We start from the raw sequence: 15,655 nt of genomic DNA, 5'->3' as shown, positions 1-15,655 counted from the left end.
TACAGCTTTGGCATAAAAATGCTCTCCCATAGAGAATGTGGCTGCTACGAAGCCGCAGACCATTTAACCGGCACCGCCTTGTATGGGAAATCTGAAAACATCCCAACAGCCAGCACATTTTAAAGACTCCTCAACACAAAGAACTGTATTACATGGCCCTACTGCAGCTTTTTAAACTATGGAGAAAGGAAGAAGATTTATTAGACACTCATGCCTCCTATGGAGATGCTTTCAATGCAAGTGAAAGCACTATAACAGATATACATTTTACGCAGTACAAAAACATGTTGGACAATGAACGCCAACAAGAACAACTACTCCAGGCACAACTAAATATAGACACTCATGACAGCAGTCAACCTTCTCTAACAGGAAGACAAGAACCACTTGGAAAGCCACTCATAGCAAATAAGGCAGAATTAGCCATGACTGAAGTAGAAAACCCTCTGCATTGTCCACAAGGCCTTCGGAGGCCTGGGGCCTCAACACCTTCAACTCTCTCTTCCTAGATATCTTCCTTCTCGAGCTGTTCGCTCATCCGCCTCCACTCCCTCAGGGTCAGTCGCTTCTCCAAGCAACAAATTGGTGGTAGATCTCTTTCTTTGGCTGGGGCCTCCTGCTGGAACAGCCTCCCTGCCTCCCTAAAACTTGAGGAGAACCATCTCTGGTTCTGGAAGTACTTCAAAACCTGCCTCTTTGCTTCTGCTTTCTCTCCTCCTCTCCCCTGCTGAACTCCTGGCTGAAACTGCACTGGTTACCTGGCCACCTTTTGATCTCGGGTCCAGGTCCCCTCCCTCGCCAGTTGCACACCTGCACTGCCTCCTTGGCAACCCACACACTTGGGGACTATTTTCAGTCCCCCACCAGCCCTTGACACTTGATGCCCGCACTCACCCTTACACTTGCCACTAGCTGGCCATACATCTCTTTGTTTTAATTTATTCTTTCCCCATGTACTGAACTGCCCCCTTCCCACCCCGCACTTTCTCCTTGCCGCAACCCCTACACTTGCACAATCTGAATGACACCTGGCCTAGTAGGATCGTTGTCTGTCTTCCCTCTGTTCCCCCTCCCTTGCCGCGTCATGCCTTGAAACACTTGTATATAGGCACGTTATAAATGCCAAATCATATCATAAAACACCATGTGTCAGTATCGGCAATCTGCAGAAGACTTTGCTCTACTGAACTCACAAATAAACAACGAGCAGCATAGCATTTTCCTAGAAGTAACTAAAGAAATTGAACATAGTGTGCAGCACGAACTAAAACGTGTACCTGTCAAGACTATAAACCTATACTGCTGTATGTGTGTGGTCAAGCTGGTTCATGTAAAACATTCTTAATAAAAATCATCAGCAAGTTCCTCCAACAATTGACAAACAACAATCGTTCAGCTGTTGTAACTGCCCCACAGGTTTAGCTGCCTACAACATAGGTGGTGTCACTTTACACTGATTGCTACTCATCCAGTAGAACACCAAAACAAATTCCACCACTACAATCTTTCAGCAGAAGCTGCTATGGAGCTACGCAGAGTTTTAAAACAAATGAAAATGCTGCTAATAGAGGAGTTGAGCATGGTCGCCAACCTAATGTTGGCTTTGATTCACCTCAGGTTGCAAGAGGTCCTTAAAACAGACTACGAAGAACTCTTTGGAGGAAAACATTGTTTTCAGAGATCTTCAATTAACACCAGTGAAAGGTGAACCTATTTTTAAAACCTTAGGACACAAACTGTGCCATAAAAATCTTGGCAGCATAGGAAATGTAAATCTTTGGCAACATTTCCAATCCAAAGAACATGCGTCAGTCTGCAAGCCTCACCTATGCCAACATTTTTAAAAGTATTCGGATTGGTGTACTATCTAAGGAATCTTCATTAAATACCAGACACATCATGAGCTATATGGACATAACACATGTGCTACTGATGTCATGGAACAATTAGCACACAAAAATGTAAACTGTATGTCCTTAATGCCAACTCCTGCAAGCTGCGCACAATTCAATGAAAGAATGCTGAAAAAAGAAATGCAACCACTAGTGCAAATATACTCCACAGACAAACTGGGTGTGCACGGTATGACACTATGTGTCAACAAGCCACAGCACGACTAAATACCTTAGAAAATTATTTCTAAAACAGCTGGTTTAGAGAAAACGTTAACATTGTGTTTAAACTGTATAGTGATGCTAAAACGTAACCTTGACGTGGAGCAAGGAATAGTTAATGGAGCACTTGGTAGTTGTTCGTTTCCAGAGATACCCACGTGACAACATTCAGTTTGCCAATGTTCACTTTGACAAACCTTCAGAAGTTAAGAGGAGAGGACGCTCAACAGCCAGATTCCTTCTTTTCAAATACATGTATGTAGAGAACAGTTTTCTCTGTCTCTACGCAGTCACCATTCATAAATCACAAGGTCTAACCCTAGATCAAGCATTGATTGATATTGGCAGCACAGTCTTTAAAGAAGGCATGAGTTACGTAGCACTGTCACGCCTACGTACACTTGAACTATTTCTAGTCAATTTTGATTCAAGTAAAGTCAACGTTGACATTCCTTGCATTGTAGAGTACAAAAGACCATGTGCACTCTAACACCCATCTCAAAATGTACCCTGTTCCTCAAAAAGGCAAACTTTGTAAGAGAAAACTAGTGCAAACTCAACTTATACATTATCTCACAACAGTACCACCAAGGAAATGGAAAGCAGCTAGTACTTCATCAATTATCACAACCAAAGAAGGATGTACTGAAAAGAAGAATGCATAACCAACTGCACAAACAAAGACACCTACCTCTTCAAAGAAACTACTTGCACTTCCATCAAATGACTCAGACACAGCACTGTCTGGTCCATTTCAGTTTTACAATACAACGGGTGTAAATTGCTGTGCAAATGTAGCAATCAATGTTCTATTCCAATTGCTACTCATTTTTAAAAAACATTTACTTAAACGGCACAGACCAATTGTGTTTGCAAATGTTAATCCTTCACAGAAATGCAACAAACAATCCTGACAACACTTAGTGTTTCTGGAATAAGGCAGGAATTGGGCTATTGTGCAGGAAGGGTGAGATCACTATAAACACACAAGAAGACCCACAAAAATGTCTAATGTACTTACTATAAGTAATTCAGAGCGGGCATATACTTTTTTTGCAAAGTTTGGTGAGGATTCGTCCAGAGGGATCGAAGTTATACGCCGCCCAAAAAGTGCTCTTCCTATGAGATGAGCAACTTAACCATATCTACACGGCCGCTACCGCAGGCGTATATATATAACTATATCTATATATATACACAGACACACACTCGCAGTGTGTTGAATCCCATGTCGTCATCACTGCTTCTGTGAGGGGGGTGGGGCTGGAGTCCCTCCCGTGAGGTTAGGTTGGTGAGGCCGCAACCCGAAAGTCTCTCTGGGTCTGGTACTCAGCGGGTGGATCTCATGGGAGGCGAGACCCCCTTCGGGATCAGTGACGAACACATCGGGAGAAAACGGTATTTCCACCGGGTACTTGACCATGGTGCCCCTTTCCAGAGTTGCACCACTTATCCTTCCTCTCCTCATTACTCTTCACACTTACCCTCCTACCCTATCTACTTTGATAAGGCAACTCAACCATAAAGCACTGAGACGAGGAGGAGTAATAGTGAGTTACCCTTTCAATACTCATCTAGTACTGAGCCGAGGAGGGAATGTGGAGCAGAGTATGCATTGGAACCACCTTCACCAATATAATGGTTCACGATCAGAAGATAAAAAACAACTAAGGACTTGCCAGATTGTCAAGCCCTCCATGGAGGAACAGCGAGAGCCAAGACGAGACAGACGTGCAGACGGTTGCTGAACGGGATGCCGCACAGAGGGATAAAGAGTCCGAGCTGGTCCAGGACGGGAGGACCGCATGGGCCAGAAGCGGAACAAGACTCCATGCATCCCAGAGACCAGGGTACTGCGAAGGCAAACCAGCACCCCATCCCCAAGCAGAAGAAACCTCTGGAGCCTCTGCTGGAGCAGGTAAGCTCCGGAAAGTTACCTGAGTGCCGTGAAGGGGCCCAGTTGCCTCAAGGGAGCCAGCACCTGCGCGAGTCATAACACAAGGTATGCAGGAAGCCACAGGGGCTCGGAAACCTCAAGGAGTGTGCTGCAAAGCCAGAAAAGGCAAGTCTAGTGTACATGGATTTGTACTAAGGCTTGGAAGGAGAGTGAACCAAATCTACAGAAAATCTACAGAAAATGAGAATACAGCCGAGTCTGTGACTCGCACACAAATAGTACATGGACTTGTACTAAGGCTTGGCAGGAGAGTGAGCCTCCAGTTCTACAGCTTGGAGAGAACATCCAGGCAACACAACACTTTTACAGTGCATCATTTGGTGAAAGGGAACCAGAACTGCACCCACGGGTCAGGGACCCATACAGGTTGGAAGGATCATCCAGGCAAACCTTTAGCAGAGCAGCACTTGCTGACGGGAAACCAGGGCAGTAGCTGGCAAGGGTAAGCCAAAGCTACCAACGAGGGTCTGGGACCCCAAAGGACTGATTTGTAAGCCTGAGTAAGGCTGGGGAAAGACCCCCATTTCTCCAACAGCCAAGAAGTGGCTGGTGTTAGATAAAGAGGATCTGGCAAGAACTGCCTTTTGTCCAGGGGAAGGGAGACACCCGTCTGGATCAAAAAGACATTGCCTTTTTATTTAGTTAGCCTAGTGTGTAAGGGACAGAGCTAGGATTTTCACACTGGTTATTTCCATTGAGGCAGGGAAAACCTGAGTTAGGGTTTTCTTTTCCTTTTGCACCTTTGGATACATGTTTATAGTCTGACATGTGCACCCTTACAACAGCAAATCGAGAGGTTGTAGTCTGCATAATTTCAAGAGAAAGACAGATCCCACATTTTCTCTTTTTACTGAACTCCTGTGAATTTTATGACCCATCAGTTCCAAAGCTCCTGCAGAGATGCAGAGAATGGCACCTTCCATCATGAGGAACAGGCAATGTGTCAGGACTTTGTACTGTATTTCAGGAAGCTGGGCTGCAGAGACCACCACCCAACCGGCACCGTATAGTGCACTTGCAGAATTCTTCACCTGGGCCTTTGGTCTGCTGCTGTGGAAATCTCCAAGTCCCACAGTAAAAAAACATCCTTGAAAAGTAAGACTATAAAACCTTCTCTCATCTATGAATACTACCACCCCCTTCCATCTTTCCAAATGTGGTTCATACCAGCATCACCCTGCAAGTTAACAGTCATTTCAGCATTCTATAAGACACAAAACTGTGTTCTCTTTCAATTGGCCAAGACCATAAAATTAGCATAATTCAAAGTTTACTTTCCGATCCCATCCGTCCGTCCGTCCGTCCGTCCGTCTGTCTGTCCAACCTTCCGGCCATCCATTTATCCATCCGTCCATTCCCCATTACTCATTGAGCAGTCACCCAGTAAAGTACTTGAGAAAAAAAGCATTTTCAGGGATGAACCATGACCATACTAGCCTGAGGTTGTCCTTTGGTCAACCACAGAGAGGGAGGAAAGGGTAAGTGTGCTTTAAAAAGATTCCTCCCTAAAGGACTGCAAGGATGAGATCATGCATGCAAATGACCACCAGTATCGATTGCTTCCACTATTTGAGATCAGGCTTACTTCTGAGTTTATTTGGTAAAATGACTTAAGGTTTGCTCTTTTCATTTGCTTTTGTTTACTTTTTCCCTGGCATGAATTTCGTTTGAAAATTGTATTGTTTATTGGTTTTGCTATTTGAATAGGTTATATTAAATCAGCGCCATATAAATCAGATATTTGACATGACATTGTTAAAAGGACACCAATGATAAATCACCAATGTTATGAAAACTGTCCCGCAGGTTGAACAATTCAGCAGTAGGCATGTCTCCTTGGAATGTAACACTGTAATATTTGTGCAATTTGCTGTGAAATTGAGCACTTCACCAGGTTCTCGCAAAACTGGACTAGCTAACAGTGTGATGCACTAATTAGATACATTTTACTCCAGTGAGCAGTGCGACTGCAGTAATTGACATATATTGCGGGTTATGGGTTTACATATGTGCATATCAAGTACTTGCTTCTGTCAAGGGCACCAATAGGCTCAATTTGATACCGACAGAAAAAACACCCCACGTTTTTCAACCCCTCTGTTATTTTGATTCGGGTTTCCCCACATGAAGTGGGATGTGGAACAGGAAATCTGTTCTTTGCCTTTCCCCACTGTGTGGGTGAATCCACATGCATCTCCACAAGCATCACACTTTTGATGCAGGCCCAGGGGCGTGGGTCCCCGTGGATTCTGCTCACTCTTTGTATGAAAAGAGGGCAGGAAGAGTCTGTAAGGGGTGTGCAGTAATGGCATCCGCCACATAGTTTGTTGGTCATCATTACTGATCACTTCTGTGCGAATGTCTGCACACTGTAGTAATCCAGAATGATAATTTATATTAAGTGGAAATAGATACAGAAATGAAGGGAACCCTGGGTTCCAGTACATATATCATCTGCATGAGACTAATCCGGGGGATCCTTCGGATGAACTTGTGCTGCCTACGCTCCCACAGTCAGGGTCTGTTTCAGCAGATTCTTCACGGACAGCAAGTAGGCACAATCATTACCATAAAATATCCACGTTCAGAATATTTACGTCAGTTTTGCTCTAAGCTACTCAAACCAGTGTTGCGAGATGCATGAGAAAAAGCCGGATATGTACAGGGTGAGCATAAAGGTCAATGGATCATCAAACCTTTAAGGGTTTATATGGCTTTAAAACTCCTACTAGATTTATGTTAGCTGTTAATTTCAACAAGCAGTGTTTCACTGAGAGAATAATAAAGGCTTATCGAACAACAATCCAGTTAAGCCTGGCTGTCACTTAGAAAGTAAATCTATGAACAAAATAAAATACTTGAAAATAGTTTTGTAACAGGGCACATCTAGTTGTCTTCCTAATCCAGGACAATACTCCAACTCACTATTACACAGTTATGATTCTGATGCATGACAGTTTGTCTAATGTGTGTTGACTGAATAAAAATGCAAACAAGCTAGATGCTTTGGAAGTATTATAGGGACAAAATGTCCTACAAAACATTGAGCCTTTTCCTCCAAAACACTTGAAGGGGCATGAATACGAAAATGGTCCTGTAATAAGCAAACCCATTAACGGCAGACCTTACGGAATAGTTCCTACAACATCTGAAAACCACCAACATACGTGTGATACATTGACAACATTTTCCATGATTTGGATAGGAAGGGGAATATGCTCTCATAACAAACAATTTTATCAATCAGTCAATCCCTTCCACTACAAATTACATTCCCATGAACTATTCCAAGACAAGCATACACTTTCTGGATAACTCTGAGAAAGAATGGCCAGCTGGAAACCACAGTGAACAAGAAACCGATGGACAGAAGCAAGTAGGCAGTGTCCATCCTAGCCACCCAAAGATCTGTCTTTTACAGCCAAACAATCAGATACCAAAGCATATGCTCCAACACGTGGATAAGGGACCAGCAACGCTATGCACTCCACACATCCTTTCTACAAAAGGGATACTCAGCCAGACAGATTGACAGGGAGTTTGGTCATGCATTCAAAATTCAAATAGAAAACCTGCTGCAATGCAGAGCATGCAGGACTCAGAACAAGTGCCCCTAGTTGGCACCTATCACCCAGCGTTACCACAACTGAACCAAATTGTGAAAGACTATCAACCAATATTCATCAGGGACGAAGAACTAAAAGACATTTTCAATGTTGCACTTTGATTGCAAATGAGCAACTAACATTTCTAGCAGTGACCCGACTAGAAGCCAAGAACAAACGAGATTGGAGCTTACCCATGCAATACAAGGAGATGCAAAACCTGTCAACACATCTAGATTGAAAGCGATATAACAAACTCTCAGAACCAAACAATACAGATTCAAGGGACATAAAACAAATATACCCAACATTGTGTACTTCATCCAATACAAGAGAAGACCAACAAGGAAAGCAAGTAAGTTAAATCTGACAGGAACTGCGCGAAACAAATTTACGCAGACATACCATCTCTAACCTCAACCTAACAAAACTCATCAAACCAGAGACGTCAAAAAACACCTGGTTTAACAACGATGTTCTTCAGTCTAGATTGGAGAAAAGGGTCCTGGAGAGAGAGGATGGCATATAAAGCCCTCGCCCTTAATATGAACTATAAAAATCTGTCAAAATCTTTAAGAATACCATTATCGAGGCTAAATCAAAACACTTTAATACTATGTGTATTTGTAGTTGTATTTATTTTATTTGTATAGCTCTCCAGGCCCCAGGGCATCCGGGCACATATCTTAGAACAACAAGGTACAGATAAGACAATGGTTACAGTTACATTGGAATTTAAGGCAGTATTCATGAGTGTAGTGCCACGAGCGAAGTACATAGTAAGCAGGATAAATAAAGTACATAGCAGGTGCGAGAGAAAACAGGTGAATATTGGAGATGTGGAAGGAGGATACAGTTAATAATATCAAAGGCATATAGTGTAATCCAGCGGTGTCAAGAAGTAAGAAGAAGGCTGTTGAGTAAAGGGGCGAGTGGCAGTTAGTCGAGTGTGGAGGATAGCCATAGCTTAGCTTTTTGTTTGAATAAAGTTGGAGAAGATAAGGATCTAATGGTTAGAGGAAGTTAGTTCCATAGTTTAGAGGCTAGAACTGGGAAACGCACACCCCCTGCTTTCTGAAGTTTGTATCTGGGGATGGTCAGGCTATGTGCTTGGGCTGATCTGAGTGACTGGGTGGGCACATACTGAATGAAGCGAGAAGCTAGGTAGATAGAGGCCTGGTTGTTTACACATTTGTGTGTGAGGGTAAGGGATTTCAGTGATGTCCTTTGAGCAACTGAAAGCCAACGTAGGCTCTTCCTTATTTCAGGGATGTGTTCAGATCTGGGGAAGTTGAGGGCCTCTCTAATGGCATTATTTTGAGTGACCTGGAGATTGTTGAGGTTGCGTTGATTAGTCCCTTGATATAGTGCATTGAAGTAATCGAGTTTAGACATTACCAACGTCCTGGCCAGGGTAATGCATTTCTGTGTGGAGAGGAAGGGGCGGCACGCTGTAATGAGCTTACATGTGTAAGCAGAGGCAGCGACAACAGCATTAGTTTGTCTATTGAGGGAAAACATAGAATCTAGATAGATTCCTAAAGTTTTGGTGTCATTAGATACTTTGATGGAATTGCCATCAATATTGAAGGATTTGAATGATGGGTCAAGCTTGATCAGTCTCTGTTTGGTACCCAAGATGAGAAGCTCAGTCTTACTAGAATCCGTAATGCTAAATCTAGTTTGGGGGAATTGTTTAGAATCTTGAAAGAGGTTGAGGGCAAGAGTATTGATAACACCAGTATTAAGTGAGATTCTGCCTGGTAACAAACAACTCAGGAGGAATTTTAAAACAAAATTTGTGGTCACCAGGAAATTATTCATACACAGCAACTTGGCTCAAATGCCCTGCTAAGTAAAAATCCCACTCCCATTGCTACTGACTCTCTGAATTCAATTTTAAACCAAGCACCGCAGCAGAGATCTTGAAGATAATTACCAGTCTCAAACTTACACCAGGTAAGGGAGATATTTGCCCTGCAAATATCATTCAAGAATCTCTTGGCTTACTGCTACCATGGATCACTAGAATGGTGAATTTGTACTTTAGCAAGGGTGTGGTACCCAACTCACTCAAAGAGGTTTGGGTTACTCCCCTTCTTAAGAAAAGCTCCCTTGATCCTCTCTATCTAAAAACTATTGCCCAATAACTAACGTCCCATTCCTGCTAAAGATCCTGGATAAAGTAGCCTATCTTCAGTTCCAAGATTTCCTGCAGAAGATCATCATTTTAGGCACTCACCAATCTGGATTTAGAGTATGGCACAGGACAGAAACAGCCTTATTGGATCTAAAAACCTCCCTAACGGATATAGTAGAAAGAGGACATCCAGCATTGTTAATGCTACTTGATCTTGCCGGTGCCTTCGACCTGGTCGACCCCGTCATTCTTGTCGACAGGTTGAAGGACTTTGTTGGCTGCTCCAATCTGGCATCTGACTGGATTGCCTCTTTTCTTGGCGCTGGGTGTCTAGAGTAGCATTTGAAGAAGCTCAGTCTCTTCCTTATACTATCAATAGCGGTGTCCCACAGGGATCTTGTATATCACTTTCCGTCTTCAATGTCTATATTAGACCATTACTGGATTTACTTGACCGCCTGGGTGTCCGGTACACCAATTATGCAGATGACAGCAGGGTGATCATTGAGCTAGCAGGAAACTATGCACAGGACTCTGTAACCATTAATCGTGTGCATGCTGCAATCCAGTCCTTGATGGCTGAAAACTCTTTGGTGCTTAATGACAAGACGGAGCTCCTCATAGTGGCCACCGGGCAAGGGCACAAGAAACTGGACATTGCATACAAAAGCTTTTACATTGCAAACAACCAAATCATGGTTATGGACTATGTGAAAACTATGGGCATCCATCTGGACGCTGAACTGAGTATGAAGTCCCGTGTGTCACACACTCGATTCATTCTGTCACTAACAAGTCCATCCTGGCTTCGGCCCTAGTGAACTCGAGACTTGACTACTGTAACAGTCTTTTGATTGGGACAACACAGGGGAAGCTTCAGTGATTGCAGATCACCCAAAATAGCCCTGTGCGAGCAGGGCTGGTCTTCATAAAAAGGAGCGCATCACAGACTCTCGTAGGACATTGCACTGGCTGCATAAGGATTATTAACAAACTTCTAGCCTTATCTTACAAGTGTAGGACCTCTATTGCCTGTGTATATCTTGGAGAGCAACTGGTCGTTGATCACCCCTCCAGACATCTTCGATTCAGTGACACACACAAATTTAAACAGCCATGGTTCAGATTAGCTACATTTGGTGGTGCCAGCTTTTCTGTGATGGCTCCTAGTGAATGGAATGCCCTCCCACTGGCAATGAGAATGTCCTTCCTGTCTTTATTTAAGTGGACAGTCAAAACCTATCTTTTTAACCTCAAGCCAGGTTAAACCGCTGTTTTCATGTGTTGTCTGTTTTGAGTGCGCCCTGAGGCCTACGGGCATGAGACACGTAAGAAGAAATCAATAATAATAATAACAACAATAAAACAGAATAACTGTTAGAACATCACTTTAGTCAAGACAGACATTAACTGACTTGCTGGTTTTGGTACTGAAGACAGAACTCCCAAATACAAGATGCCAAAGAGCACGGGATCTCAAGTAATTGAAGGCGCTCTACCTAAAGAGCTGAGATTTGAATAGGGGCGTGGGCTTCATGTCTCAGTATGGTGAACTTTGAAATCCAAGCTATCACACAACAATACCATGAAAACACTGGTAATGTAACCCTCAATTACATGTAGGTGCCAGTGATTATGATTCACCCCGTATTTGCCAATATCCAAAAGAACTGACAAATCACTCATCATAGTGGCTAAAAGTCGTTTTTGCAAAGTATAATTAAATATTCCAACCACTGCAGCATGCCTGAAATGGCATACAGAACAAGCATGCAGGATATGAACATGTACATGATTGGTGTAGAGTTTTTCCGCAATGCAGTCGAGTCTATAAAATGAATACTCTATGAAAACATCCTTCTCCTATTCCTCTTTAAACCTTGCACTTGGAGGCATTTATATCATGAAAAGAAATGTACATTTGTTTCAAAGTACTCTAGATCTCCATTTTAGAAAGCACTTAGTGTGTGGGAAAACACACAAAAACGGGATTGTATTAATTATGCAAATGCACACATCCCTTTAAACAGTGTGCTGCATCTAGCTGCTGTGTCCGACAGAACTCTTAGATAAGATAATCTCAATACTGTATTGTATGCATGCTAGCCTTGGCAAAACTCTCAGAATGTGCCTCTACCGTCACACTTCTGCCTATTGCCATCTGATGAAGGTCTTTGGGGCTTTCGAAAACGAATCCATTTTTTATTGCATCATAATACTCTGTTAATTGAATACATTTTTTCTATCAAAACTCCAAATATCCCAAAAATCTAAATGTGATTTAAAAAAAGAAATACTGGACTAGCACAGTGGAAAACATTTGCACAGTGACAAAAAGGAACTCGCAACATTGAACCAGTCATTCAACAGATGCAAATCTTGGTAAACCACTCACCTTATGGAGTGCTGGGGCCATCACCGGCACTAGGAACCCATTGTAGATGTAGTTGACAAGCTGATCACGAATGAGAGGATGAGCCACCTAAGGGAGAAATAGCTTCAGTCATGAAAATGAGAAATTAGACCCTTAAACCTCTCGGTGCTGGTTTACACACGTTGATAAATATGCAGTGCAGTGGGCAAAATGCCTGGCAACATAGAGATATGTCCTACCATGTCAACAAGATATGCCCCCTATCAACACACTGAGTGAGCAGCTTCCATGAGCACAACACAAACTTAAATTCTCCGGGGGAAGTTGCACATTGCATGCTTTACCTATCCGAATTGAAGAAAAATGAATACGTGTATTAATTAGTCCGTTAAAATGAATATAATTCCACATTTGGTGTGTTGATGTAAATATTGACTCCATTAAATAATACAGATGAAAAGAATTACATTTACAAATCTGATTGATGAAAACATTCAATTAAATAGCGCATGTACTGTCAAATATTTAAGTATTGTTACTGTTTTAACATGGTCACTTTCTGTATGTCTGGATAAATGATGCTGTAGCATTTGTTTGAATTGATTATATAATACTAAATTACACTAATAACTTGCACATTATATCTCTACATTTTTTGTGAAGTACCCAGAACACCAAATCAGCTTTTTTGCAGAGCATGAGGCCTTCTCTCTTCCTTAGCCCTCACCCGTGATAAAAAAAAAAATCAAAATAATCACTCAATCTTTTGAGGTTCAAATGTCTGAGCACCTTTTTCTTCGGTTGTGTGGTTGGGAGCCTGACTTTTGCAGAACATGTCGGGATGTCCCTCTGTGCAACTGACACCATCAGGCCTAGTGCTCCGGGCCTCGTGGAGGAGGGCAGGGCTAGAGACTCACTCGGTTCTTGCCAATATCAGTGCAGCGTGGGGTTATAAGGCTCACACCCGGTGCTGCTGGTCTCAGAGACTGACAAAGTTTCTCCAAGCACTTGAGTCTCATCTACTCTAACTTTCTGCCCCTTGGGCACCTTCTCCTCTTGAGGTACTCTATCTTTAGTCTGATCCTTCCCCTTCTCCAGGGCTTTTTCCTTCTACAGACCTCACCACACTACTCCACCTTCCTCTCTTTTACCTCTCCCAAACTCACCTTACTGCCACTAGTTTTCCTCCTTGATTCTTCTATTGGTTTCTTGCCATAAACTATTTGAGGTTCCTTATATCTTTTTCCACAATCTTAACTATTGTCTCCACCTCCTGATAAAGACTCTTAATTCTCCTCCACCTCTTCTTCCTCTGACCTTCTTGCCCCCTTATCCTGATCACTCCCCTCCACTTTTCATGTACCACTTTATCTCTGCTTCCCAGTTAGGCTCTCCTTCTCTTCTATATAGTTATTTTCATCCTACATTAACTCGACTGTACACGCCATAACCACAACCCCCTCCTTTCTCCACTACCTCTCAACTGCCTCTATCCTCCTTGTGCCACTGCCATACATGCTACCGCTTCCTAAGCTTCCAACTCTTGACTTCCATACTCTCGACCCCTTTTATAATTCAGCAGCCCTACCCACTCACAGCACTTGGTTAACTAATGTGGTTCCTTGGTAAGTGTTTTTTTGCTATTGGGTAAATTGCTGCCAGCTCATGAAACTCCCAGCTGATTCCACTCTTCTTACATATTGTGTGCCCTGTGGCCCCACGTTCAGTAGGAGGATTCGACATCTTTGACTCACTCGATCACTTTTTGCAGCTTCATGGCAGCTCGCTTTCGGGCCTCCTTGTTCTGACCAATCGCTTGCCTGCCTTTGTGGAGCTGTCCCTCAAGCTCTCGCAGATCAGGATTACCGGAAGCTGTGCAGGAAAGAACTTGGAACACTGACTGTAACCTGTCAATTCAAGTCCTGGAGATTGAGCTGTCTGACTTGCAAGGCACCATTACAGCAATCCTGAGAGAGAGACTGCCAGGATCCTAACTTCCTTTTAGCACTCCCTACCCTGCCCCTCTCGAAGTCACGCCATGGTAGCAATTGTTAAATATGAAGACTGCAGTCCATATTTGGTGATCATATATTTTATTTAAGATCACATCAACAAAGAAACGACCCCCAGAAGGGAGCCTTCAGTAGCTGCATCCATCTGCCCTGTCTTTCATATCACAACATTCTCTATGTTAACAACATTCCTAAAGAACCTAGTGTTGCAGATCAGCTCCACGTTACCATGGAGCCTATGCAGCCAGGGAACTATGTACAGTATGATAAGTAGATTACACAAACCTATTTATAATAACTATTGTATAATGTTAGTGCTTTTGTAACTATTGATGCAGACCCATCCTAACAGCATGTTAACCTGAAAGTCTTTTGGGCTGTGAATTCATGAAGAGGCAGACAAGTGAGTAAAACCTGGGTCACAAACATTTATTCAAATAAGAAGAGGTTAGGAAAATGCCTAACTTGCCCTATGCTAAGGTGGAATTTCCCTACTTAACTAAAACTAAGGAGAGTCTTTGTCAGGAAGTCCAAAGTAAATATCTGTGTCCAAAACTATAGCTGCCCTCACAACTAATTGAATATATTGGGTAGGGATGTCAGCATCAAAATGGAAAGTGTTCAAAAAAAGGTTTGGAGCTTCTTCCAGCTCGTTGTTGGAAAAGGGGTTTTCCCTTCCCAGAGATTCAGGATGGTTCACTTTGTCAAAAAGAGGGGTTCCCTTCCACACGCTTTCAAGTCTTTCAATGTTCCAAAACCAATACAATTCCTTAGGATACTTCTCAGCTTTCTGGCAGCTTTGCCTTTCGTCAATTTCATCAATATCACAAATATTCAGTTAAATAATATCAGATCAACCAAGTTTCTCCTTGACAGTGAAACTCAAGCTTATGGGTGAGTTACGTTGTTTTTCCTTTAGGTGGGTGTATTCGGTCCAGGCGCAGTCGTCAGGCCACATGGTCCACCCATTACAGGTCACGCAATCGTCCCACCTTACTTGCTTCTTCTTCACAGTGACACTGCTACTGTCTCAGCTTCACAGCGGTATTGGGTTTTCCACTTGATACTCTCTCAAGACTTGTTTTGACACTATTCACTTGGTACACTTTCAAATTGTCTTAAAGCTTTTGCCGCTGCTTATTCTTTCAATTTGCACAGTTCTTCATATTCTTATGGCACTTCCCAATGCTTGTTTTCTTCAGTTTACACAGTACACAGTTACCTTTGTATCGGGGATTATCACCAACTGCTTGCAATTCAAATCCTGTTCAGTCACAGTTGCTTTATTTTGATTCGGTATTCAAAACATAAGGCTTCATTTCATTCCATTCAAGCACATTGTCCCGGGAGGATAGCTCAGCGGCAACGTGCTCGCCTTGGAAACAAGACGACACGAAGCAACACAGGTTTGATCCCCGGGTCCGCGCTTAAAAACCTTCCAGTATTAAGCGGG

General features: G+C 42.8%; 1 protein-coding gene across 3 annotated transcripts in view; it reads right to left on the bottom strand.

Moving 5' to 3' along the window:
- The window catches only part of FHIP1A (FHF complex subunit HOOK interacting protein 1A), an 839,659-nt gene that overhangs the window by 351,788 nt on the left and 472,216 nt on the right, over positions 1-15,655 (bottom strand). For all 3 annotated transcript variants that reach the window (XM_069631272.1, XM_069631273.1, XM_069631271.1), the window contains one exon: positions 12,212-12,298. In XM_069631272.1, the coding sequence (XP_069487373.1) occupies positions 12,212-12,298 (87 nt within the window). The remainder of the gene's footprint in view (positions 1-12,211; positions 12,299-15,655) is intronic.

This window comes from Ambystoma mexicanum, chromosome 6q, assembly GCF_040938575.1.
Source record: "Ambystoma mexicanum isolate Mex_15411 chromosome 6q, UKY_AmexF1_1, whole genome shotgun sequence".
Taxonomy (NCBI): domain Eukaryota; kingdom Metazoa; phylum Chordata; class Amphibia; order Caudata; family Ambystomatidae; genus Ambystoma; species Ambystoma mexicanum.
The sequence above is the reverse complement of the archived record's forward strand: the minus strand, read 5'-3'. Positions and strand labels throughout refer to the sequence as shown.